This window comes from Zosterops lateralis, assembly GCF_965231275.1.
Source record: "Zosterops lateralis genome assembly, chromosome: 2".
Lineage (NCBI taxonomy): Eukaryota > Metazoa > Chordata > Aves > Passeriformes > Zosteropidae > Zosterops > Zosterops lateralis.
In genome coordinates, this window is record NC_139763.1 from 106,684,117 (window position 1) to 106,711,324 (window position 27,208).

A 27,208-nucleotide genomic window follows, 5' to 3' on the forward strand; every position below is an offset into this window, starting at 1 on the left:
TTTTATCCCACGCACACAGGAGAACAAGGTGTTAAGCACAGCTTCTTAAGAAAAGACTTCTAGAGTGTAGCCTTAATTTTTGGGGTAACAAGCAGAGTACAGTCATATCCCACACTTGAACCAGCCATCAAGAAACAGTTCAGAAAGCAACCCAAATAAAATATACCGCATTAATCCAGCATACAGATCACAAAAGAGAAGTCATTCATCCTCACGCTGACTGCAGGCAGCAGTTGCATTATTTTGAAGTTAAAAAGCAATCTCATCTGTTTATTTTGTTATTGCAGCTCCCAGGCATAGGCTCACTTAGCTTTCAGACAGGGAATATGTATATTGCATAAATAGCTTTCATACAGTCCTCCTTCTCCTGTGATGCACACAGTAATCACCTGTCTACTTAGAGGCTTTCTATTCTCAAAGTCACTATGTAGATTATATATTCTATCCCAGACTACTTACTTCCCTTAATTGTGCAAGTCCACTGGGAATACTTCAGAGAATCTTTCCAGAAATGTTGCCATGCTACCAAAACCAGGTAATTGCTCTCACTTTTTTATTTTACTTAAAGACACATCAGATTTCAGGGCTATACTAGACCCACAGCAAGAAGCAAAAATAAACTTTATAATAACCATAACAATAATCATCATCATCTCTCCACATTCTCATCCTCTTTTTACTTTTCTGGCATTCTTCCCTAATCAAACCGCAGCCTCAGTTCCTATAGGTGTCTGTAGAAAAAGCAGGACTACAAAATCAAACCAGAACCGAAAGCAATCAGGCAAAAGCATTTCTTTGTCTCAAAGAGACTTTACTTATATCAGATTGCTTCTTTAAAGAGAACCTCACGCCGGCCAGAAACAGCACCATCCTAAACTGAGGTACAAATGGGTCATTACACAGAGTTCCTGACTTTCCATCCTCCCTTGGTCTCTGCACACTTGACCTCAGCACTGCACTTGCCTCCAAATGACAGCAGGAATTTGCCCAGCAGAGGCCTGGTGGTGGGCGTGTGGCAACACAAGTCACAGGAATGCTGGAAGGCTATGGAAACACGAGATCCCTTCTGCCCAGCAGCAACACACCCTCGTGTCAGTATTACAAAAAAAAAGAAAAAAAAAAAAAAGCAAAACACACCACAAAGAGCTGGCCATCACCCTGGTGCCACAGTTCCCCAAAACAGGTAAGTGTGAGTTGGCTGCACCAAAGCGAAGAGATGAGATTATCCCAAAGAGCAAACGCTCCACTGCTCCCCTCTCTCAGACAGTTACTATGTGGCACCACGAGAATCAGCTCCCCCACCTGATAGAGTGCAAAATCAACCCTGAAATGAGGGACAGATCTTCATGCAATTAACAAATTAAACAGCTACATCTTCATTGTTCAATAACAAAATAAAACATTCAGGGAGGAAAGGCATAAAAACTAATAGTCAAAGAGGCAAGGAGATCTGATTCATGAAGGGCCAGACATCAGATAAACTAACATGAAACTGCACTAGAGGTAACTTTTATTCAGGATTTAAAGCCATTGTGATTATAAGAGCATAGTATAGGTAAAAAAAGAGTACCAAGAGGAAAAAAAAGGCAACATTGTCATCAAATTCCAAAATACAAACCCCTCAGTTTGGTTGGTACAAGACCCTTTAACATGACAAATTCTGTTCCTGACACTGAATTAGCAAGTCCTGAATGAGGTTCTGCAGCAATATTAAACCAGTGTAGTTATTTTAGTTCAAAAGTCAGCATAAAGCCAGTATGGTCGAACAAGTGCACAAAAGCTATTTCCACTGTTGCAGGAATGTTTCTTAAAGCAGGCAACACTGTCCAGGCAGCTCAGCTTTTCTTGTATGAACACTCTTACCCCGAGATAGACTTGCTCCTGACACCAAGGAAGTAGAAAAACACTGTGGAAATGCTGCATGATTTTTCCCTAAGCCAACACTGCCACACATCCTCAGATGTGTAAGAGCTGTAAGCCTGCCCTTTTATTTGGCCTCTGCATCCTTCTCTCAACAGCAGCTGTGGCTGCTGGGAAAAGAGAAGCTATTGTTTGAATGATGGAGATGGACACACTACTGCTTACACATCGATAGAAATGGAGAGAGCTTGTCCCCCAAATAAGGAAGGTTTGGTCCATGCAGAGCACAACTCGTGAAATAGTCTCATGCTCTGACAAGGAGTTTGTGCAAGTGATAAATAACAGAGAATAGACATTTTCAGCTCCCCTGAGCTTGCTAGATAGATCTTAAAGGCTAAGTAGAAAAAAAAAAAAATCAAGATAAAAGAAGGTAAAAGCATGCACACAGGATGATAAACATAGCTGGAACCAGGGGATAAACAGATAATGAGGAATATAGTGGGGGTTTTGGCAAGTTTTGTAACAAGAAGCAACAGCACATGCCCAAAGAAGTTCAAGGAAAGGTCACCTTTAATACTGAAGAACTCAGCGAGTACAATCACCAGAGACCCCTTTAGAAGACCCTCCAGGACCATAAAAGGACTTCCCATGGAGGCAGATGCATGGAAATTAGTGCTAGGAGAAAACGAATTTATGCATTAGCTAGGAAGTATGTTGTGATGAGCGTTTGATCAAGATGGAATAAATACCCCGTTGTAAAACCTCAACATACACATCTGATTAGGGGAGATATCCTCTGGTTGTGTCCATAATAAAGAATGCCTGTTTTGTAATACTTCAGATTGTGTTAAAAAGTTTATTTCCTGGCCGATTTTGGTATCACGAGCTTCCCAAATCTGGTAAGGCAGAAAAACAAGAAACCACATCCTTATCGCAAACAGTCAAATGAAGCTTTTAAAAGCAGTAGCTCTGAGATCTATGGCTTCAGTGTAATTCAAGGGTTCAGTTAAGTTAAATGGTGTATCTTCGTATCTTGACTAAAAGGACTCTGCTAGAAGAGTTCTACCTCCTGCCTCGGCACAACATGACTTCCATGGCAACTAAGAACACCCATCATGCTTCTTTTAGAGAAGCTGGGAGAGTCATAAAGGAAACCAGAGCAGAGGAAACAACTTCCCTCATGACAAGGCTTTGCGCACCACACACTCGTGAGTTTCAAGCAAAGACTGGCTCATTTCCTCTCAATTTATCCAATCTTCTTTTACCATACTGAAATGCCAACAGCAAACATTTGACATCACGTTCATTTTAACAGCAACTGTTCAGATATCACAGGTACATGGTTACTGCTTCACCACAGCAGCAGCTCATACCACGGCACTTAGGAAGAGCACTCCTTAAGTCCTTCTTACAATTACCTTCTTCAGTGCACTGCTGGTGACTCCTCACTCAGCTGTCCTCGAGTATCAGTAACTGATTTGGGTTAATAATGAAGGCTGCTTTTAGAAGAGCATTCACTACTAATTCAATCAGAGAAACTTCTACAATAGCTCTTTCAACTGTATGGCTTTTCCTTTTTCAGAATCTGGTGTAACAGAGCCAAAGCTTCCTTGGAAACCATACTTTTCTATTCTTACAAATTCTTGTTTTTGAGAATTCAACTAAAAATTTTTGATCAGTGGTAGATTACTACATCTATGACTTTTTAAGTGTAAGTGAGCTCTAAAATATCCAAGGGAGCTATCCCAAAGCTAACCTAATAACACAATGCAGATATTTGACAGCAATCAGAACAAAACCTGAACAGACAGTGCAAAACAAGCGAACTGCTGAAAAGGGTTGTAGCTTGAATAATACTCTGTGAAAACTACAAATTGAATATTGAATAACATAAAGGAGACAGGATTTCAAGAAAAAGAACCTGAATCTGAAAATTGCAATCATGCCATTTCTTGGGCAGGAATAGAACATACCTTTGTCTGTGGTGCCCTATCTGGTCTGAAGGATCTTTTATCAGTGGATCAACATTTGAGATTATTTACTCCAGCAATACTTAAACGAAAGTGGGAAGAAGGGAACGTGTATTTTACCCAATGGTCACAAAATACATCCCAAATGTTAAAACCTCAAGCACCCAACAAGGCAGGTTATTTAGGATTTTGGTTTGGGGGTGGTTTTCTGCTTGGTTTCTATCTGTTTGACATTTTGTTTTGTTGGGGTTTTTTTTAACTTGAAAGAAACAAAAGCAAATCAAAACCACTGTAACCTGAGAAACTGAGGAACACATAAGCAAGGAAACTTGCTTAAAATACCATTTGGAGGCAGTATAAACCAGTGAAAAATCTCTCAAGTCCCAACCTCAGCTGTCTGAATTTACTCACAGTAGCATACTGAAAAGCAGCATCCTAATATTTGACTTGGCAATCAACCCTTATTTTACGGATTTTATTCCATTTTTATGTTTTGCTTTGCTATGGAACCTAGTACCTCAAAGTTTCCTGGTGAAGATACAAGTTCATTGCCAAAACAACAACTGCAAACCATTTCTTTTACTACATATTCTGTATTTGATTTCTTTGCTCCTCAGTTAACAACATGGTAGTTATGTTCCTGTGTAGTCCTATTTCCTACCTCACAACATCCAAAACCTTAAATAGGAAGTACTTTATGGATATGAAATATCTTGATCTGAATATGTTCAAAGTTAATGCACACAACCTTAATGTAGGGAAGAAACAGCAACACCTCAGGGCAGAATTATGTTCAAGGGAAACAGGGAAGATCTGCTAATACTTATGAAACAATACCCCTCAAGGAATTGCAGTTGAGACAAAAGAATCCCTAACCAACAATAAAATTAAAATTTGGTGATGGTGCCAAGAGCTGCAATGATCCCGCAAAAGGCAGCGCCTCTCACTGCTGGCTCCAAGATTAAAGCTCAAAGACCTGGAAGTCTCTGTCTGGAAAAGCAAAAAGACATTGCTGAGACCTTTGGTTTATTATGTCCCTTTGAAAGGCCGAATTTCCACAAGCACACCAAATTTCTTGTTTGAAGAAGATAACATCCAGCCTATTTTCCTGGCTAGAACTGCTGTACAGTACAACAAAGGAATTTCTAAATATCCCTATTCATCCCTCCACCAGCTCTTATTCTTTCAACCTTACAGATCTTCAAGTTTCACCAGAATCCTGATGAATGGGCATGCTGTGCCCCAAGATCTACATGCAAAAATGAGTTCTTAACTATGACTGAATTATAATAGCATGAATTATGTGACTGAATTATAATAGCATTCCTAGACCTCTGTTACTGTAGTGATGTCATTAAATTAATTAGAGCTACTACAGCTAAAAATACTTTCTCCTTTTACATGAAGAGCAAATGTGTACTCCACATTTCTGCAGGGTTAGACATATCCATAGCATGGTGCTAAAGGAAGCCAAAGATAATCCTAAATTTTATAATTACAAGATCCTTATTCTAAAATGAAACAAAGTAATTGAAACTATTGCTACTTCATAAAAGGATCAGTCTTCACCCTGTCATATAGTCTCCCCTCAGTTGTTGTTAAACAGCACAATTAATAAGATATTTGTTGTATAAGAGCCAACAGTCTTTCCATGATACAGCTAAAACTCCACCAAATGAGAGTTCAGAGAGAGTCTTCATTTCTTCTCTGCATGTGAGGAACATGGATTATGGTGGCCCTGAGACAAAATAGCAGGCACTGAGAGCTGGCTTCTCAGGAAGAAAGCCTGGAAGTGCCATAGAATTCCTGAGTATTTGTCCATTCACTTCCACCTTAAATTAAAGCCCAGTGTACTGATAAGATTCCTCTAACAAGCAGAGCACATTCTTGCAGCATTAACTTCTCACTCAAGACTTCAGGAAGGAAGAGGGTGCCTTCAGATTAAAGCCCAGCCTACTCAACTGAAATGTGATCCAACTGCCATCCTCTGAAAACCCAGGGAAGGCATTTTGAAGCAACCATTTCAAATATCAGAGCACATCACTTTGCAGCAACAGCCTATGAAAATCTGTTTCTACTACAAATGCAAGTTCTGGCACTAAACTGCAGCTTTGCACTGTGCTGCCAGTTTACAGACAGAACTTGTAATGCATTTACAGACTCTTTAGTCCTACAGGGACTTTCTAAAGGCAAAAAAACCTTCCTTGCTAGAACACTATAAATATAAAATAGGTTTTTATTACTGTAAACTTGGACTATCTTTTGAAATCAAACAGTCAGAGGCGTTTGTGTGCCAAACATTTGTTTCTGCTCACTGGAAGCATCAATGCTACAAAGCAGCCTGAATAACACTTTTCCTCCCACACTTGAGTCTCTAATAGCACCAAACATCCTCATTTGACCAACCTGTGTCTGCAGAACTCGTGTGTCTGTCTAGAAATCACACCTGTTTATTATGCAGCTTCCTGTCCCAATTCCCACTTCAAAATACTTCTTACCCAGTTATAGGTAAAATACTCATCAGTGCTGCTGCTCAAAGTTATCAAACCCACTGGCTTTGGGAGGAAGGAACTAGTTAAATGAAAGACATCATCTGCCTCAACCACTCAACAACTCAACTGCATAAAAATCAAGAGCTGCCTAGCAGAAGAGTTACATCCCCCTGTTGTCCAAGTGGACCCCAATAAAGCCTAGAAGTCATTCCAAACAGGATACAAGTATCCTGTATCAAAGAAAAAAAAAGCTCTTATGACACAGAGCGAGGTCAGAAGTCAGTCACTTCAGGTAGCACAGTATTGCATCTGTGATGTTGCAAGCCTGGTTGGTGAAGGACTTCCTCATTTCTGTTTTGTGGTTTTGGGGATAGGGAAAGGAAAGAAAAAATTATTGACTCTCCTTGTAGAAACATCTTCACAGGAAAAAAAAAAAGTCCACCCCAAAATATTCAAAATATTATTTAAATGTGGTTAATCCCACCTCCACTGCCAAGATGCCAAGAGAAAACAGAAATTGGAGCCTAGAAATATTGTCTCACTCAAGCTTTTTATTCACAAGATGGGGTGGAGTGCCCTTGTGCAGACACTACTCTGTCCTAAGCACCCTGAAAACACTTGGAAAGGCTTTATTTTTGCTTTCAATTTAGTTGGGCTTCAGGAAAAAACCCCAAAACCCTGAAATAAAAGAAAGATTTTTTCTAAAAAGATCATTAAAATTAATTGACCAAAAATAAGGTGAGACATGATGAAAAAAAAAAAGAGGAGAACTGAACAGAATCAGAGATTGTGTCAACCGAACTAAGTCTGCGTCACAGAGGACAAACCTCAGAGGAAAGACATCAGAAGAGGAATTACATTTCTAGGATAAAGATGAGGGGTGAACATGAGAGAAAAATGAGAGGAAAACTGTGTAAGGTTGCACTTATCCAAGCAAAGAAAAAAAAAAAATCCACCTCTATTCTTTCCCTTCTGAAAGGCCATAAAGAATAATACTCCAGCTGTTAATTTTAAGATGGCTTTGCTTTCTTTTTTTCTTTTTGGACCTTGAAAAGTGATTTCAAACCAGTTCTTACTGTTTCCTCCCCTCATTAGAAAATTCTGATCACATAACTAAAAGCACTGACACCTGGATGAACTGAACTGTTTGCCAGCATTACAGCAGGAAAAAAAGAGGAGGAGAATTCATCAATTGCACTACTGAATATGAGTTCATTTATACAGAAAAAATGCGCATCTTATTGAATGAAAGCAATATGAAAGTAAAACGCCTCTGCAGTGGCACATCACACCAGTATTTAAACAGCTGAGTGTTCAGGATAGCTTTTATAAATCTAAAAGGGAAATAAATCCAATGCAGCTTCTCAAGCAAAGGTTCTGGAACAGGAAATATCAAACATCCACATTTTTCCTAAGAAATCTGTATGTCTTCTCCCCATCGTGGACACTGCCCAAATTAAAATACAATCCCACCAAGAGAGCACAACCAGCTGAGCTGTATAGTCTCTAGATTTGAATTTAATTCTAGGTCAAAGAACAAAACTATTATAACATATGTGTGTTTAGTAAAACACGATGATAAATTCCTTTAGCTTGGAAGAGATATGTCCCACATGAAATGCTCTGCATGCTCTCAAAACTGGAATCATCCCTAGAAATCCTACACGGAACCTTGTGATGCCCTCAGAGTCCAAAGAATGCTGCCCTCTCTGTTCCAAGAGCTCTGGACAACTGCTTTTATTCAGATAACACCTCAATGAAACTCTTCTTCAGTCTGACTAAATACCAACCTTATTTATCATCAACTTTGTTTATTATCCTCATCCTATAATTAATTATGCCTACAATTAATGATAGTGCTCACAAACACTATATTAAAGAGTGTTTATTGTAAACATCTTTTTTTTTCCTACTGAATCAATGCTGTCTGAGAAGCAGAAGCCAATGCAAACACCACAAATCTGGGGAACCAGATGAAATGCCAATCTCTGCCTAAAATCTTGAGGTTGTGTGACTTGAACACTGCTCTTACTCCAACTGCTCTTTTTTTAATTACAGGTACTCATAGGTAACTGAATGACAAAAGAAAATGTTCTCTGATCCTAAGACTTCACAGTTTGTGACTTTTCTATCATTTACTCCAACTACACTTGGCATTTACAACCAGGCAAGTATCTCTATTTGCTACACCACAGATGCAGACAAGAAGCTCATCCATATGATGCATTATTTATAAAGAATATGCAGAGTATTCTTCTCCTACAGAGCTGTTCTCTTTCTCTTATATCTGTCTCCAAACCATTTCCAAAGGCTTATTCCTCTGCCTTTGTGCTTCCTCTCCCTTTCCCCCAAATCCTTCCTCCACCACTGCACTGCAGCAGAAGCAACAACGTGTATATTTGGTAAGTGAGGAGAAAACCTTGAGTCACATCAAAAAGAAAAGTGTCTAAACAATATCACCTTTCCTGAGTCCCCAGTAATCAAAATTATCTAGAGGAACCAAAACTAGAAAGCAGACCAGAATCAGAACCAAGGCTAATCTTTGAAAGTTCACAAATACTTATTATGCAGGGTGACCTGAATACACAAGGAGCACTGTCTCATGGCTATTGGATAGTAAAGACCAACTTCACCATCTGAATCACCAGCTACACTGACTGCAGAGGGAGCTTCAGTAGGCAAGACACAGTAGGTTCAAATCAGATATACACACATTCATGGAGCTCTCTAAAAAAATAACATACACAATTAACTTGCCTTTTTTTCCTTATGTATACAGTCAACTTTATCAAACTACTTCTTGTTAACCATGTACATATTTTACATTTAAAATGTAATTTGTGTGCTAAAAGTTATTTCCCAAAATTCACGTGGTTTTTTTTTTAAGATAAATTCAGGACTCAAACATGTTCACATCATTTATATTTGAGTTGATGTGTGTAATTTAATGATTACTGTCAAGACAATTGATTTTGTTATTGACTCATCTAACACCAGTATAGCAAGCAAGAAGAAACAACAGTTGAGGTCACCATGAAGAAACCCTCATGCAGCACAGATACTGGCAGCTGATAGAGCACTGGAAAGTTTTGTGCTTAAGTACAACCAGGATATCACATCTGATGATTAAACTCAGAGAATGTCAGAGAACACTCTGGCAGTAATACATGAAACGAGGAAGCGTCAGTCAATTTTTTGCTTTCACAACAAGAGGAAAAAAAAAAGGCATTTTTATTGTCATAGCACTTCCAGCAAGTTGATTTTAAAAAGGAGATTTCATGCCAAAGTCGGCTGTTTAATCAGATAAAGAAGGCTTTCCTATTTCCCATTGTATAGATCAAGTTGGCTACAGGAGCCACACAGAGCTTTGAGAAGCACATTTTTCCGTGAGGGCTGTATCGTTTGATCATAGCGAAGCACGGGGACTGCTGGGTAATCTGAATCAGAGCTGCAGCAAAAGGGAACCAGGCAGCCTGCTGAGGCCAAGATAACCATGTCACCCCCAGCCCACAGCACTCCCACTCACAGACCTGGCTCTGGGGGAAGCACCCATCTCCAGCTACAGATTTGTCATGGACATTTTCACTTGGTTCCCAATTAACGCAAATTTTTAATTCAAAGCTCACCTATAATAATTTTAACAAATGCATGCTAAGACCAGCCCTTCTGTACCAATGAAGATTCTCCCAACTGCTTTCAAAACAATGTTTCAAACCTGCTTTGAAGGTGATACATAGAGTTCTCTATGTAAGTCTTTGCAAGACATGCAGCAATTTATGAAGTCAATAACACCCTAAAAAAACAGAGTTTTTGTTAAAAGACAGGATACCTCTACCTCTGATGGTGTTCACAGCCTTCCCCAGGAAACTGCAAGCAGCAAAGGACTGGTGGGTTGGGTCACCTGATATCCAGAAGATGACAGATGAGCCCATGGACAGGTGAATAGGTCACAAGGGACCCCTGAGCAGGACGAAGTTTAGAAGATCAGCTTTTCACCAGATACTGGCCCTGAAACACCACTTTGGCCCTTCCAGCCTCCTAACTTATCTACAGTAGCAAGCAGCCCTAGAAGTCTCCACCTCCTTCTGTTGACTCATCTTTCACACTCCAATTCTGAACCAAATTTGGTTCTGGACTGTGAAGAAGGCACTGCAAGAAGATGCATCCAAGCATTTTAACTCTTTTCACCGAAATTCTCTTGAAACCACTGAACTGGAGGAAAAGTCTTCAAAGCTGCAACCAAAAAAGTGCCAAACTAAAAACATTAGAGACTGATTAAACACAAACTCAAGCCACTAACTGTCACTGTATCCTGAAATGCAAGACAAACACTTTCCCATACTGTCACAGATATTACCATTTTTCCTCACACTACCAGTATTGGTAATAACTTAAAAGGTCGGTTTCAGCCTCCCTGTATAAACAGAACATGTAACAGCCTGTAAAGTGAAACTGGAGCCAATGCTCAGCGTTGGGTTTTTGTTGTATGTTTAAGTAGAAGCAGAGCACTAACTGAGGCAATTGTAATTTGCTTATTTATTTTCTGAGTCCCAGTGGGCAAGAACGTAACTGGTTCTCTCAGAAGCATTTGGACTGGAATAAAGGAAGCACTGGAAGTTTATGTTGTTACGTTTAATAATTCTAAAAGAAAATGGTGGGATGGGTGCTTTCTTGTCATTCCCCATCAAATCATCATCCCAGTCTCCAAAACACTGAGTCTGAGAAAATGCAGCAGGCTCCTTTCTGCTCCACCTGGTACAGACGGGCCATGTGCCCATCCATTCACAAAACAGAACAAGGGATTCACGCAGTAAACCTTGGTTTTGCTTTTTCCATTTCAAGTTTCCTTTCATTTTCACATACTGAAGCACTGTAGATGTGATCACTTTTCCCAAGTTTTCAAAAAAACTTTTATACTTCCCTTCAGAGAAGCTGCCATTGCAGTTAAATTCCATATATACACAGTCTAGTATTAACTTCCATAATACGATTTCTAAATGCAACATTCATTCACGTTGAGAACTGATGATCTCATCTCCACCTCATTACTAAAAAGTTCGTTCTGAGTTAGCAATTTTTTCACACACTGTTACGTCAGTTTGCCATTAAGAAAGCTGCTCTTCCTTCCAACAGTTCAATCGTAGAATCCTAGACCAGTCCAGCTTGGAAGGAACCTTGAGAAATCACCTGGTCCAACCTTTTGTGGGAAGGAAAGCCTAGGTAAGATTCTTCAGTTCCATGTCCAATCACATCTTGAAAACATACATGTTTAGAAAAGAAATTAACAGAAAGAATCAAGCAAAAATACCTAAATAACAAAGGGTTAGACTAAGGAGTCTAAAGACCCCAAACTTCAACAAATCAAATCATGGCACATTCTATAAGTAAATAAACCCCTCCATAACAAGACAATAATTTTGAAAAGGCATTTAGAGAATTTGACACAAGTCACCCCATCACCAACACATTTATGCTCATTAAAGAAAAGCTACTAAGCAACAAAAACCAGCAAAATCTTCAAGTACAATTCCTCATAATTTAGGTGATGGGAACAGCAGTACCTGCGAGACTAATTTGGAGTTTGTTCTGTCAGTAGCTCGTTAACAAAAACATCTCAATCACATATTCTTAACTGCAGTTGCAGCATGTCACAACTCAACTCCCGTGATATGTTTATCACAAATGACAGGCTACACAGGGTACTATTTCCCTTCTGCAGAAAAACAACTGCAACTTTGTTTTTCCCATTATGTTTTTCATCTTCCCTGTGTGCTGTCCATGACACCCTCCCAGTGGAAGGCTCCTTCCTACTGGCTGCTTTTCAAATCTCCATCCTTCTTCAGAGGAAGAAAAATGTGAAGAGGCCTTTTAATTCTAACCTTGCCTAACCAGCTTTATGCTCAATATAATTTAACGCAAATTAGTGCTACAGCAAGAAGCCATGGGAAGAAATCAGCCCATCCTACATTTTCTCCTGTTCCTAGAAAGGCTTTCCAGGACACTTAGAACACAGTTAGGCCTCATCTATATGAAGAATCGATCTTTGCCAAACTATGCCAAAGGTGAAGAACCTTTTACATACCAAGGGGGGAAATAAACCTATAGAAAAAATACCTGGCATAGCACTTTAGCACACTCTGCATTATTCATTAATAATGTAAAATCAGATGGTCCAGAAGTCTCAGGCAACCTTTGAGTTAAGCCAATAAGCCAGCTCTAAACAGACACAGTTATGTCAACAAAAGAAATGCAGGCTAGTCAAACTCAGTGTTTTTACTGGCATTTTTACTGGGGCTAAATTTGGAAATAGTATCATTTTCAGAACTAGGAAAAAATGCTAAATACTTCTTTTTGACTGTCAGAAAGCAATAGAGGCCAGACTATGCACTCAACAGTTAGCTCTGCTACCTGTGAAATGGAGGTACACAACCTGGTGATAAATGGAAGTGCTCACAAGGCTGAAAGCAGCTGACCATTTCCAAAAGCTGATGGGCAGGAAGTTTCCAGCTACAATTTGCTGGTCAACAAACCCATGAAAAGAGAACATTTCACCTGTTTCTATAGAATACAGGAATAAAAAAGGCAAGCCAGGATTGAACAAGTAGTTCTGGCAGAAGAGGCATAACGGGACACTGCCACGCTCACGTTTTCAGCCTTAAAAATACTTTTCTCTCAGACAAAAACCACCACATTTGAGTGATTAAAAAAATGTATTCTCCTCTTCCTCCTATCAGCAAACTTTTGGAGCTGGATCACAGTATAATCAAGTCACACTACAACATGGAAGTGCTTTTTGGTTTGCTAGAAAGATCTGAAGAAAACTGAAAATAGAGATAAAATACACTGCAGTGAAGTCACTGTACTGAATTCATGACATCATAATTGTTGCCATGGCAACTAGCTAGTATCAAGCACAGAATACTGCCTTCACTGCAGAATCAAGGAGCACCCGTGTGCTGCCACAAAATAAATGTTCTTATTTGAACAAAAATCCAGTCAACAACACAGGAAATAAAATATTACTGCGAGTGGACTGCTTTTTCTATACCTTGTTTTGCTCACCTGGTGTGAGACTTATTTAACATGGTGGCACATACAAAGAGGTCTGATATGCATGATAAAAATAGTGTAATTGAAAAAACTATGGTTTTCTTCCAATGTTCCTCAATTTTTCCAGAGCAGTAGTTCTTCTTGTGTTTTCTTCTCCTATGCATATGACTGCAGTCATATACAACAAAACTCAGTTTAGACATGAAACAGAGCCAAAAAAGAACCAAAAATCCTCCAGTAAACAATATTTTCCATCTCTTATTTCAACAAGCCAGAAATGGTCAAACTGGAACTGTCGCACAGCAGCAGAACTAACTGATAAAGAACATATTCCACATTTGGAGCCCACGGTTCCTTTTGTTTAAGGAGTGCACCAACAGCGCCTTCGAACCCCAGTCACGGTTTTTCATGCACTGACTAAACACAGAGCTTCAAATCTGCAGGGCTCCCACAACAGCTTCCTTGTAAATAAAAACCTCAGCCCTTTTCCTCTGAACAGCCCTATTTCACATGAGGCAGATCTGCTATTTTCAGCTCCTCCCCATTCACAAATATAAAAGCTTCAAAAACTACAAAGAAGCGGTTGCCAATTTATCAGGTCACAATTATGTTTGTGAGTAGCACTTACACATAAAATGCACAAGTGCCCCATTTGATGTTGCAAGCTGAAATATCTGCGGGAATAAATCAGTATTAAAACGGCACATGAAGGAAAGCACATCTGAAAATTAACTTCTTCAAATTAACTTGCTGAATATAAAAGTCAAGAGCTGCAGGTCAGTAATAGGAGACAGTGTTTCACACTTCACCCTTATGGCTGATTAGCCACAAAGAAATTGTTTCAAAACAAATTTTAACAAACAGCCCATGCTATACAGTAAAGTATACTTATTTGCTACCTCAATGGTTCTTAAAGAGCAATCTATAAATTATTGCTGGACCAAAGAACACTTACACATAACTACTTGTAATTAGTCAGTGTGTCTAAAGAGTTTCAGTACACACTGATGGGGTTTTCTCAGCTTCTAAGGAAACAAAAGTGCCCCAGTTACCAATTAACAGCACATTTCCACATTGGCTCGGTGCCTTTGTAGGACACTTTCTCTACTGGTATCAAGCACACTGATGACACCAAAACGAAGAGTACTGCAGTAACCTGCTCTCTCCAGCCTCTTTATAAAGACTGTCTCAAAAAATGAGCACTGGACAAAGAGAATACAAACAATACAATCAAGAGTTTCAGATACTGAGGATTAGTAGGCAGCTGTATCCCATATCCCTCTGTCCTCGGTGTTCTCTCAATATTACTTCACACAATCAAGAATGATGACTACTGCTTGAGTGATGATACCACAAAAATCCCAAGTTTAACTCATGTTCCACAACATCAAGTGTACTTGGGAAATTATTAGAGTTGACAACACATTCCAAGGCAATCATGGAGTGTGCCAATGTACTCCCTCCCACGGAAATGTAAGGAAATTAACAGTCTTTCATAGGTTTTTAAAAGTCTTAGGAACAGATGCTGCCTTTGGTGAATACAACTGTGATTCCAACCATATACCCAAATACATCAAATACAGTTAAAACAACTGCCACAATTGCAGAAAACTAAGTAAGTTGATAAAACCTCAAGCAATGTACATCACAAATGCAGAATCTTCTTCTCTGCAACTGAGTATAAATTGAAAGTGTCCATATTATACAATTCACAAACCTATCTGTGATATAAACACAGGATAAATGGCAATGACATTCCCTTCTTCATTAGTACACGCTGCATTTCCAGCTCTGACACAATATGAAATCACTGCTTAATAAGTAATAAAAAAATCCCCACCACGTCTGCAACTGATTTTGCTGTTTGAAAGACTGACAGATTAATTGATCCCTTAAGCAACTAATGTGTCTTTTCTGAGTGCACACAGAAAATTATGGATTATCTCAAGATTTTACAAAGTGTTTCATATGACTTTAAAATGAACTTGCTAAATTAGGTCTTCCCCGGCAGTCCTTCTGTTAAGTCTAACTTTTATGTTAATACTAGACAGGGGAATGCAAAGAGGTAGGTGCTGGCCCACCTCTGCACGTGGTACTTTTTCTTATATTATTCATGTATCAGTATCATAACAAAAGCAACATTTAAAAATGTTCCACTAGGATTTGTAGAGATGATCAAACCACTTGCAAATCTTACTAGAGACACCACAGCACAAAGAAACACCTCCTGTCCCTCCTCTCTCCCCTCACAAACCAAGTTGAGAAAGGCTAGGGGATTTAAGATGCCAAACAACTATTATAACTCCTTTATTCAAACTTCCACACAGCAATTCTTTCCACTATTAGGAGTCCATCATCCACAATTACAGGAAACTTGAGTGTAAAAGCACTTAAATACAATGCTATATCCACTAAATTTAGCTGTTAGTTTAGAAATAGTTATGTTTACTCTAGATACCATTCAAATGTGTTACAACATGTGCCTGGATCCATTTTCAATTTTAACTGTGCTGAGAATGATATTAATGAAATAGCTTCTTTCTAACCAGGCATGGCTAAAGCTTGATCTCAGCAAGTTTTGAGGCACTGGCCTTGATTCATACATTGGTATATTTAAAATCAGCCTCTTATGTACCGCTGAACTGAACCACGTAAGATGCACCCACATTGCAACTGAGTTCCAAACCAAACTGAATCACAAAATGATAAAACACAGCATTTTAATTTCTCAGAACTGAGAGGAGATATTTACAATGTCACTATCTCCCAGAGTAATGACTAAAGGAATAGTCTGGAAATAAAAATAATTCAAAATCTCAAGATTTCTCCAGTCCCTGTCTGTAGGATAATTCTCATACTCAAGACCCTTTACTCGTCTTAAGGAGTTGAGAATCTGCTCAGTTGTGGATCTCTTACTTGAAGTAGTAACAGAAGCACTGAATTTTTAATACTCACCCTCTTATATGCACAAACTCTGAGAACAAAAGGAGCTGCCAGCTCTCCAACTCGCTGGTAGGGAATCAAAAATTATTAGGAAAGCACTTGGAACAACCTCACACTTGTTTCCTAGAGCTGAAAATGTGCAGAGCAGACAAGGAACATCATCTTGCTTGAACTCTTTTATGGTGGCTCCTGAACACTTCAGGAAAGGAGTCAGGTACAAAACTTAGGATGCACTGGGAAATACACATGAAGGTATTTTCTTTTCGTTTGGAAGAGAACTAAAAGCACCATCCTGGCTCTGACCAGAGATCTATCTACCTGACTCTTCTCCAACAACAGACAACTATGAAAGAGTATAAAAACAGGACAAGCACAAGGATAGCTCCTTTGATTACACTCCCAAACACCAAGTTGCAGCCCAGCACATGACTGAGACAGAGGTAAAGAACAACATGCTCAGCCCCTCTTTGTACCTCCTTGCACAAACTGAAAAAGGGGTAGACAGATACATGAAAAATTTCTGCAAGTTTAGGAGACTCACTTCTTTGCAAACCTGAGTAAAACCAATCAGGAAAACAATCAGGTTTCTAGTTCATACTCTCACCTGATGTGCTCTCACCTGAGAACTTTTACTAGAAGTCTGTCCTACAATCATGGCTACTGGGCATGCAGCAGTGCAGCCTGGCAGCTGATGTCTTTTCTTCCTCACCTTGGCACACCCACCCCAACCAAAGCAAAGCCATCCTGGCATGAAAAGAGGAGCTCAAGGTTAGTGATGAAGAGATTCAAGCTGGGATGTGTGACACACTGTAACTGATTTGAAGTCAGAAGCTACTAAACCTCAGACTAAATATGCAGAAGTTCTCCATTGTTCCAAAAGATACTCCTAAAGTTTAGCTAACTTTGCTGCCATAAGCTGTCTAAAATACCTGTAATAGGACTGAAAGGGAACAGCAGTAAAGATGTTCTTATTATAAAGTCCACTTAAGGGAAATGACTAGTAAGTTGTATGCTTCACTGCAATACTGGAAACACCACAATTTAAATTGTGTAGTTCAGATCAACATAAATTCATTAAAAATGGGAAAGTATCATTGCAAAGTCAGTAACACCAGAAAAGGGCCACACATTTCCAACACTGCTAACAGATATCTTCATTCAGAAACAAATGTTACAAGTGGAAAGCTGCTCCCTCTGCCCTCCTACCTGCCCTCTCCTCATACAATCCCAACACATTTCTGCAAGAAGCCAGGAAAGAATTTTACAGTCTCTGTCAAAAGGGACAACAGCCCACAGAGTCATGGCCAAATACTTACCATGCTTACGTTTCTTTTCCTTTTGGGCAGCAGCCCACCCTTCAATTGGATTAAGTGTAACATGAACTGTACCCTCAGGTGTGATGACAAAGCACCTCCAAGGATCCCTCATAGGTTTCAATCCGAATAATCTGGGCTACTTTAGGCAATTCAGATCACAGCCTTTAATAACTCAGCTGATTTTAAAAGAAATGGATTAAAGAGTGCCCAAATGGAAATACCCACTAACAGGTGCAGAAGAACAGGAAAACGAACAATTAGAAACAGCAAGGTCTTCTACTACTACAATCTGAGCTAGAAGAAGCTGTCCCCAGCCCAAGCTTTCTGTTACTTTTTTCCAAAGCATATGTGCATGCAGGTGTGTGTACATGCATTGGAGGATGGGGTGGGAAATGCTCCCAGAGGAGCTGGTAGGGAGGGGAGGCAGCATTTACTGTCATATCCATCTCTCTGCAGCCTTAGAAAAATTCAAGTATCTATCTAAACTTACATTTGAAAATTCAAATAAAAGCAATAGCCTACTTAAGATCAGCAGGTAAGAAAAAAAAATTATGAATACTTAGAAATGAATCTTTGCCAACAGAATTCCTGAAAGAAACTTAAATCTCATTTCCCATTCAGTAGATTGTATTAACTAATAATGTAGAAAGGAGTGATTCAAACATGTGAATCATTTCTACCTGTATTCACTGTACACTCCTCTCCCTCTGCTGCAGCCAAGTAGTATAAAGCCACAACTTCACACTGGTATGGTCAGGCACAAATTACTAAGTCACATGGTATTTTTCAAATAAAACTGAATCATCGAAAGGACAAAGAGAACAAACAGCAAAGGAGCTCACTGCAAAAAAGATGGTGACTTCCTAGCAGCCCTCAAAGAAAAGGAGGAGGAAAAAGATGCAAGCTACACCTCCAGCCTGATTCAACAGGTTTTTCTATACTTATTTTTAAGTCTTCAACTGTATTTACTAATTTAGTAACTCAGATGTTCTTATCTCCCTTTTCCAATGCTTCGTGCCCTGTCATACAGTGTCAAACATGCTATATATGCTACTTCATCTCTATACGGCAAAATCAGATTTCTGGGAAGAAAAAAATAAAAGGAATGACGAGCAAAAGGTTTCTTGTCACAATATTACAATTTATAGAAAAGATAAATCTGCCTCAGAGTGATCATATTAAATGGCTGAAGCACTTATGCTTGGGTTTGGTGGGGGTTTTTTTAAGGTTGCTTTATAAGGATGTCAGACCAAAATTTAGCAGAAGTAATGGTGTCTGTAATTTCCCAAGTACTTTTGTCAATATGTCCTTTAAAGCCACAGTCCTTTCTGGAGACGTGTCTCACTATAAGCAGCACTAAAATAATGGAAACCACTTAATGGTCTCATCCACTATTTTTACTGGAGTTTCTGCCCTTGCTACCATTAATGTAATCATACCTGTGACAGTACAAACCACACCAAATTTTCAGCATCTATTGGTTTCCAAGCTACTATTCCACTTAGGTGCAGTTTCACCTCTGGCTTCCAGGATCTATGTACAGCCTACTGCTCAAAGAGAAGGTCCAGCATAGAGCCCACAGCTGTACACTGCCACTGCTCCCCTTTGGTCAGTACCATTTTAAATAAAGTTCAGCTCATCAACTCAATCAACTGTGCTTCCACAATGGTTTCTATAAATCTAAAAGCAAAGCTACATAACTAAGCTAACCAGAATACTACTGCTTTTGAAAAGAGGAAGCTTCCTTTCCCTTCCTTCTTTCCCTTTCCTCCACTTTCACTCAGTGGTTCTTGCTACCCCCTTGCCGGCACTCAAAGGTCTTTGTGGAGCCAATTTCATAAACCAAAAACATAAAACGATCTGGAGCTAGTTTTCCACCAGGTTAGCAAGTCAACCTGGAGCATCCTGGAATCCAGTTAAGTCCTAGGACAAATAAGTGGTAGGATCACAGGGCTGAGAGCATGAGTCCCCATTTATGCCAACAGGAAAGCCATCAGAGAGAATGGAATTATGAGAAGACTTGGGTCAACATGTGTGCTTCTTGTTCCCTTCCTTGATTGGTACTGTTACTTTTCTAATCTCACTGTAAGCCAGTTCAAAGAGCTAAACCAACAAAACAACCATTCATTATTTTTGGCGAGGCTTGTTTTCTGCCAATTTAATTCCCTGAAGTAGCTCAGCAAAGGAATCCAGCAAGCATCTGCACCAGTGCAGGGCAGGAGGCAGGAACACACAGGGAGATGAGGAGAGGCTGGGGCTGATTTAAGCTGTCACTGAAGCGCATACCCTGGAGCAGATCTGCATCACACCGTAGTTAGAACTGACAGTAATCTGTGCCTGTACAACGGGAGGCCTTCAGCGCTGACGGGAGTGTGCCAACAGTGCCAGCACTCAAACATCCTCGGCAAAGTTCAACCTGGGCACCAGCCTGGATGATTGCATGTAAAAGCAAGAGAATCACAGTTCTCTTATCCTCAGAGACACTAGAAAACATTAGCTAATTTTTCCCCCAGCAACACCCCTGTGAAAACGTGCTCTATAATTCCCATTACACAGATTTAGCCCAGAACAGCAAAGCAAGCAAAATTGGTGACAAACTCAGGATTGGAACCCAGTAAATCCTCTACACCAAACCAACACTTCATCACTCAGTATTAACCCTAAACTAATTCAATTAGTCAGTAGCAGTCTATAAAAGCCCCTTTTGCAAAGACATTCTAATGCACTATAAAGCTCACATATATAATACAGTTAACAAATGTGGATATTTCCTAGATAGTTGTGAAATAAGAAAGTGGGAAAGGAATAATACTGAGATCTTAAGTAATTATTTCCTTTTCTATAGAGAAAAATAAGTGCACATGAAGCAGCATGAGGCCCTATTCACACAATCCAAGAAATTTAATGCAAAGAGCTACAGAAAGGAAAATACAGCTACGGATTCTTTTTCCCACAGATTAGCATTGTAAAATCATTTCATGTGAAATGCCAGCAATTATTTAATATACCCTAAGCGAGACCAGTATCTTCCCTTTAAATTTATCTCCTACACTTAGCCCAACAATTCCCACACTTAACTTGCTCTGTGTAACAATGAAGCACATTTGGAAAAGGGGGGGGATGTGTTAACACAGAAGCAAATCTCTGCAGTAGTGAACAGCCAGCACTGTAAGTCTATCCAGCAACACGAGATAGTCTTTCATTCACATTCCAGCTTAAGCACAGCCAAGCACATCACATTTGGGACGCTCAAGTCATACTTAATTTTGTTCAACACCTTCTTTTGACAACAGCTTTGTCACCAAGTCTCAAAATACGTATGTCAAAAAAGACAGTCATTTGCCAGGACTGTCACTGATTCTCTCAAGATAAAAATAATAAAGCTGTAAGTGCAAGGAGCAGAAGCTGCCTAATTGTCAGCTGTATAAAATAGAAGTATCAAGATTATTGTCCTGAGGGCAACAAGAGTTTAAGAGGAATAGAAAATGACACTGCAACCTGTTCTGAAATCCTGAACTCCACAGGAGTAAAAATTTAAGGAAAGCAAATGAAAACTTAGTGCATGCTGCAAAAAACTACTGCTAATTTGCTAGTGAACCAGGAGAGTAAACAAACCTACCTAAGAGGGACTTGCACCCTATTTAACAGAAAGAAACTGGATGACAGTTCAACCAAAGCAAAACATCCTGGGCAACATGGACAAAATATTTACTACAGAACTCTTTGCATCCTCACGCATCTGGATATAAAGAAAACAGCAAAAGTGTGCTACTCTAAACGCGGAATTTACCGCTTGAAATCTGACTATTATTTCACTATGACTATGGCATTCCAAACTTCGTTTTTCTGGGCAATAAACTATTATGATCAAGCCAAAGTAGGAACAGCACTTCTTCACAGACAAGGGACTCTCAACACAGAGTAAGCTGGTGCTTCCTTGGGCTTAACAGACAGACCAAGGCGAAGGCAATCTCACCCATCCCGTCAAACGAGGCACCTCCAGACCTCGCCACCGTCACTCGCCAAGACAAGCACTCACAGGGTATCCACATCCAGCATCAGGGAGCCACTATTAACATTTAATGCTTGAATTAGGGCTGCAGGCTAATCTTGGAGAAATTGATAGTGACAGCAAACCTGAGATTTTTTTTCCTATTTAAATAACAGGGTGGGAAGCTTAGATTTTTTTTTCCCTTTCCCTCTGGGAAGCGAGAGGGAAGCTCTAGCTTCTCCAGTTTTAAAACCATCCTGGCACACGCCTTCCCAATTCGGCTCCACATGCAGCAGCATGGCTACTGGCATAGCCTGGCCTGTTTTCCAACCAGCTGTCAGACTGCTAAGTTTTGGTCAGTCTTAAAAAAGAGAAGGAAAAAAAAAGAAAAGATAAAAAATGCAGCATCACCTTAATAACTGAGTAGATGTAATCAGGCGGTGGAACTATTTCACAGGAGGACACTTCCCTCTGTCTCTAATAAATTAGAAGCTGAAAAGACAGCCAAAATTGAGTATATTCTCCTGATAAGAATTAGGAAGCACTGTAACAGTAGCACAATCCTCTGTTCTCACCACAGCCAGGTAGACAATAGAGGAGAAAAAGTTTTTTTTACTCTCTGACCCAACATACACAAAGATGGTCCAAGGAGCAGCTTAAAATCTGACACCCACCTGTGACCAACTAAGACAGAAGTCTGAGACTCAGACACACTCTCTGACTGAGCAGCAACACCCACAGAGCAGTAATACAGCAGTCTGGGCACCTTCAGACAAGTGAAGGTGATGCCAAGGTTTGGGAAAAGGCGCATTACGCTAACATGTTGCCTACGGGCTTCACTGGTAAAGACACATTTCTATCCCTAGCACATCCCAGTAAAATTTTAACCTGCAACACAAGCACACAGATACATGTTTGAGAGAAATACATCTGTATTTTGGTGTGCAAATACCTGAATTCAGCATTACAAACCCCAGCTCAGCCATAAGACTGCACAAGGCCACTGTCCAGTATTCCATTCTATAAAAATTACTAAAACGCCAGTGACAAAGAAATTTTGTTCGCAAGATGCAATGTACATTTTTATCATGCTGGATAAAATATCTACAGTCTCAGCAGTGGTTAAATTGCTGCTATAAAGGAAATTGTCCTCAGATAAATGGTTTCCCTATGAGAAGGTTTCAGTGCTACACCTCACCCCAGGTCAATAAATCAAATTAACTGCACCTTGTCCTCTGGCCAATGACATCATCGGCTTGACCACATCTTGTGAAGCGAGTGCAAAAACATATGCTATTTAAGGCATGAAATCATATTACTGCTTTTTGTCCAGCCAGCCTTGTGCTGTTGGTCTGTGAAACAGTCAGTCACCTGAACAGTCTCATTACAGCTTGTACAGCTTTTTTTTTTTTCCTTCTTGTATTCAAGGCCTGTCTTTGCCGAGGGTGAAGAAAAAAAGGATAAATAATCTGAGTCGTTATTTTTTAAATCAAAATGCTTTTCATTAGCTGCAGTGCAGTATTTTGTGACAAATTAAATTTAGAACCAAACTACGAAATACGCCATCTGCACTTGCACGTGAAGGCTCTTCCTAGTAGTGTTTCAAAGATGTTTACATGCTAATCTGGCACTGCTACTCTCAAGTACCCTGCTGTTCGGTCCTTTTTCTCCACAGGGTGAAAACAATGGTCACTAATGAAAACCTACACAGTTTTATTTGAAACCCATCCCTGCATAAATATTTTCTATTTTAAATTACTGCCTCCCCCTAATCAAGTAGCCCATTTGTTTTATTTCTAAGTAGACTAATATCTGGTTTAAAACTGAATTACTCCAGACAATTTAAGAGGATTAATTTCAATTTTCACTTGGCGTTCTTATGACACAATCACAGAAAACTTATCTTCCTTTCTAGACCCTGTACTGCCTAGTGGTATCTTCTGTCTTGAAAGCCAAATCTAAATGAAAGAGAGGAGAAAAAAAAAAAAAAAAAAAAAAAAAAACCACCCTCAGCCCAGAACAGTCAAAGATACAAGCAGCGACAAAAGCATCTGACACACTGCACTGTTAAACCTCATCCACATTAAGCAAAAAGAAGGTGAATAAGATTATCTTCAATGCATTCAATTCTGTTTGTGTTCAGAGGGAGGAGGAAAGCTGTTTAGATTTTGAGTGTGTCTTCTATAGCTCTCTCAGTGCCAGGAAACGTAAATTAGAACCAACTCTCCTTTAAGGAAAAGAATCAAGGACAAAGGGACCAAAAATGCCCAAGCCTCTGAAAAGCAGATATGAAAGGAACAGCTTTACAGTCTTGAGTTGCTATAAATTAAAAATAAGCTCCTTATTTAAAAGACATGAGTGTTTGAGAATCTATGAGCAGATCTGATGCTGCTCAAGCCCCAGGAGGGTTTTGTTTTTGCTGGCAGGGGTGGAGTGGAGATGGGGGGGTCATTTTGGTTATTAGTAAATAAATCAAGCAGCAGAGTGAGGCCTAGGCGCTTGCCAGAGAAGCCGGGGCCTGGCTCTCCCCCTCCTCTCCTCACACAGCCTGGGTTTGATCTCGGGGCCCTGTGGGTTTGCCAAGAAAATTTAAAAAAAAAAAAAAAAAAAAAAAGCGAGAGAGCGAGAAAGAAGAATCATATTGAACCACAAAAGCACATGGGGCGAATGTAAAATATAAACACGGCGTTGGGCTCTGAGTGGCTGTTATTAAAGGTCTGAATTACTAAACATGAGAGGCGGGGAAAGCCGGGCGGCCATTTCAATAATATAAACCTCCCCGAATTAGACATTATTCAAATGAGAAGGAGAGAGAAGGAAGCGAGGGAGCGCGCGGGGGAGAGGGACGGGACCGGCACGGCCGTGCCCGGGGGCAAAGGGGGAGAGCGGGGCAAGCGCCGCCGGGGCAGGGCCGAACCTGGGGGGCAAACCCGGCCATGGGGGGGCAAACCCGCCGGGGAAAGGCGCGGGGGGCTCTGCCCGTGCACCCTGCAGTCCCCCCCGCCGAACCCGCCCCTGGCGAGGGGAGGGGGAGCTTTAAATGAAAAAACCAAACCGCGCTCTCCTGCCGCCCCCTCCCCTCCCCGCACCCACCCGCCCCGCTCCGCCAGGCCCGAGCTCTGGGGAAATAAACCCCGGCTGGGGGCTGGGGGGCGGCTCGGGGAAGGGGGGCACCGAGGGGAGCGGTGAGGAAATCGAGCCTATCTGCCTCCCCGGGCCCCGGGCGGGCGCCGGCACCCCCGGCCCCCTCCGCCCCACGGCCGGGGGGACCCTGCCCCGCTCTGCCGACCCGCCGGGATGGTTCCTCCAGCATCCCTCCCTTCCCCCTGCCCCCCCCCCCCCCCCCCCCCCCCATGAATATGTAAAGCGGGTTTATTGTGGGCGTGCGGGCCGGGTGGCGGCCGAGCCACCCCCGAACGCTTTTGGGTGCGGGGCTGCCTCCCCCCTCTCCCCCTCTCCCTCCCAGCGTGTGTGTCCCCCCTCCCTCCCTCTCTCCCTCCCTCCCCGCCGGCCCGACCCTCCGCCCGGCCGCGCCGCCGCCCCTCGCCCATCGCCCCACGGCCGGTGCCCCGGTGCGGGCTCCGTGTGCGGCAGGGACGGGTGTGTGTGTGTGCGTGTGTGTGTGTGTCTCCCCAGCGCGGGGAGCCTGCTCTGCTTCTCCTTCTCCTTCCCCCCCCCGCTCCCTCCTGTGCCGTTAATTATAATAATCCTGAGTACTAATAAATTATGCTAAGCGGGGCCGGGCGGGCGGGCGGGGGGGGGGTGCGCCCCGCGCGCGCGAGTATGAATATGAATATGTAAAACGCAGTAATGATTACCTGCCGCCGCCGCCACCGCCGCCGCCGAACTCTCATCTTGACTCGCTGCTCCTCCGTCCGCCATTTTGAATATTTTAACCAAAAATCGGCCGCGCGATAAACCCTCCCCCCTCCCCTTCCCCTCCCTCTCTCCTCCCTCCCTGCCCGCGCCGCCGCCGCCGCTCTGCGCATGCGCCCCGGGCTCTGCGCTCCCCCCCCTCCCCTCCCTTCTCTTCAGCCGCTTTTCCCGGCCAGGGCGCGGAGCGGCGCCGCGCATGCGCAGCGCGGCCGGACCGGCTCGCTCTCCCCCCCCACCCCAAGCCGGCGGGCGCTGGGGGGAGGCGCGTGCGCACTGGGGCGCCCCCCGCGCGCCCCCTCAGGGCACGGCGCGGTCCGACCCCCCCGCAAAGGGTCCTCCCCGTAGTCATTGTTTTTTGGGTTTTTTTGTGTGTGTGGTTATAAAATCTACGTAATTTACAGGGGACACATTGAATGTTTTGGGGGTAAAATCTGAGGTGATCTGTAAGGGGAGAGAATGGACGTGTTGGGGTAAAAACAAGGTTATCTGTAGTGGGCAGGAAGGAAAGGTTTTGGGGGTAAAACTTGAGGGGAGAGAATGAACATTTTGAGGTAAAATTGAGGTAACCATGAGTTGGCAGGGAGCGGAAATTTTGGGGGTAAAAATCTGAGTTAATCTGTGGGGGAGAAAAGTGGCGTTGAGGTGAAACCAAAACTGTCTGTCAGTAGTGGGTTGGAAGGGAAAGTTGTGGGGCTAAAATCTGAGATTATCTCTAGGGGAGAGAACAGACATAGTGAGGTAAAAATGAGGTGACCACGAGTGACAGGGAAAAATCTAGGGGGAAAACTTGAGCCCATCTGTAAGAGAAAAGAAGTATTTTCCAGGAAAAGTCTGATCAAATCCTTAGGGCCAGAATGAACAAATTGGGGATAAGGTAAATGTAGCCCATTGGATTTTCATGCCAGTACAATCTAGGTAATTACCAGGGACAAAATTCACATTTTGAGGGTAAAATCTGAGGTAATCTGTAAGGGAGAGGGAACAAGGATTTTTGAGGTAAACTGAGGTAATCTGTAGTGGACAGGTAGAGAGATTTTTGGGGGGGTAAAGCTTGAAATAACCTGTGGGGGACAGGTGCCTGCCAAAGGCGCCGTGTCTGTGAGCAGCGGTGTGGAAATACCTGTCTGGACTGCACCTGCACACGGGTACTGCCCCAGCCCTGGGCACGACTGAGCCCCTGCGAATAAAGAGGAATTGCATCCAGGGAAAATGGAATCGCAGAATCCCATGGAGGAGGGTGCCTGAGCCAGGGGCTGGTTTTCCTCCAGAAAAGAGCACGGGAGCGATTCTCCTCTGTTCGAAAAACCCCACCCCAACATTCTCTCGTTCTGGGCAACCCAATGCTCCCGGGGTGCTTTTCTCAAATACTTTATCCTCTTACACTTCCCGCGTCAAATTGTCCTGGAAGGGGAGTCGGGTTTCATGCCTCCCTCGTTAAAGGGAAGTAAATATGAGACCAGAGGGACCAACAAATAAAATTAGCTTTAGATTCAAAGCTTCCAGATCAGGACGAACAATAAGCCAGAGTGGCAAAACTTTGTTAATTCTTGACAGAATTGGCAGAGTAAAAATAAAACTTAGTCACATTCTTAATATTGAGTAAAATACACATTATCCCTGAGCTTTGTAATGTACTTCCAGAAAAAGAAGAAAGGGAGGCTGGTATAGAATGGCATTCATTAAAGACTCCGTCTTAACGTTTTCCAAGAG

The 27,208-nt window shown here is 41.6% G+C and overlaps 1 protein-coding gene across 1 annotated transcript in view; it reads right to left on the reverse strand.

Annotated features, from left to right (window-relative positions):
• The window catches only part of POU2F1 (POU class 2 homeobox 1), a gene marked incomplete at its 5' end in the record, with an annotated part of 102,208 nt that extends 76,704 nt beyond the window's left edge, over nucleotides 1–25,504 (reverse strand). Inside the window, one exon of the mRNA XM_083855379.1 lies at nucleotides 25,441–25,504. Within this exon, the coding sequence (XP_083711505.1) occupies nucleotides 25,441–25,504 (64 nt within the window). The remainder of the gene's footprint in view (nucleotides 1–25,440) is intronic.
• Between the last annotated feature and the right edge of the window lie 1,704 nt (nucleotides 25,505–27,208).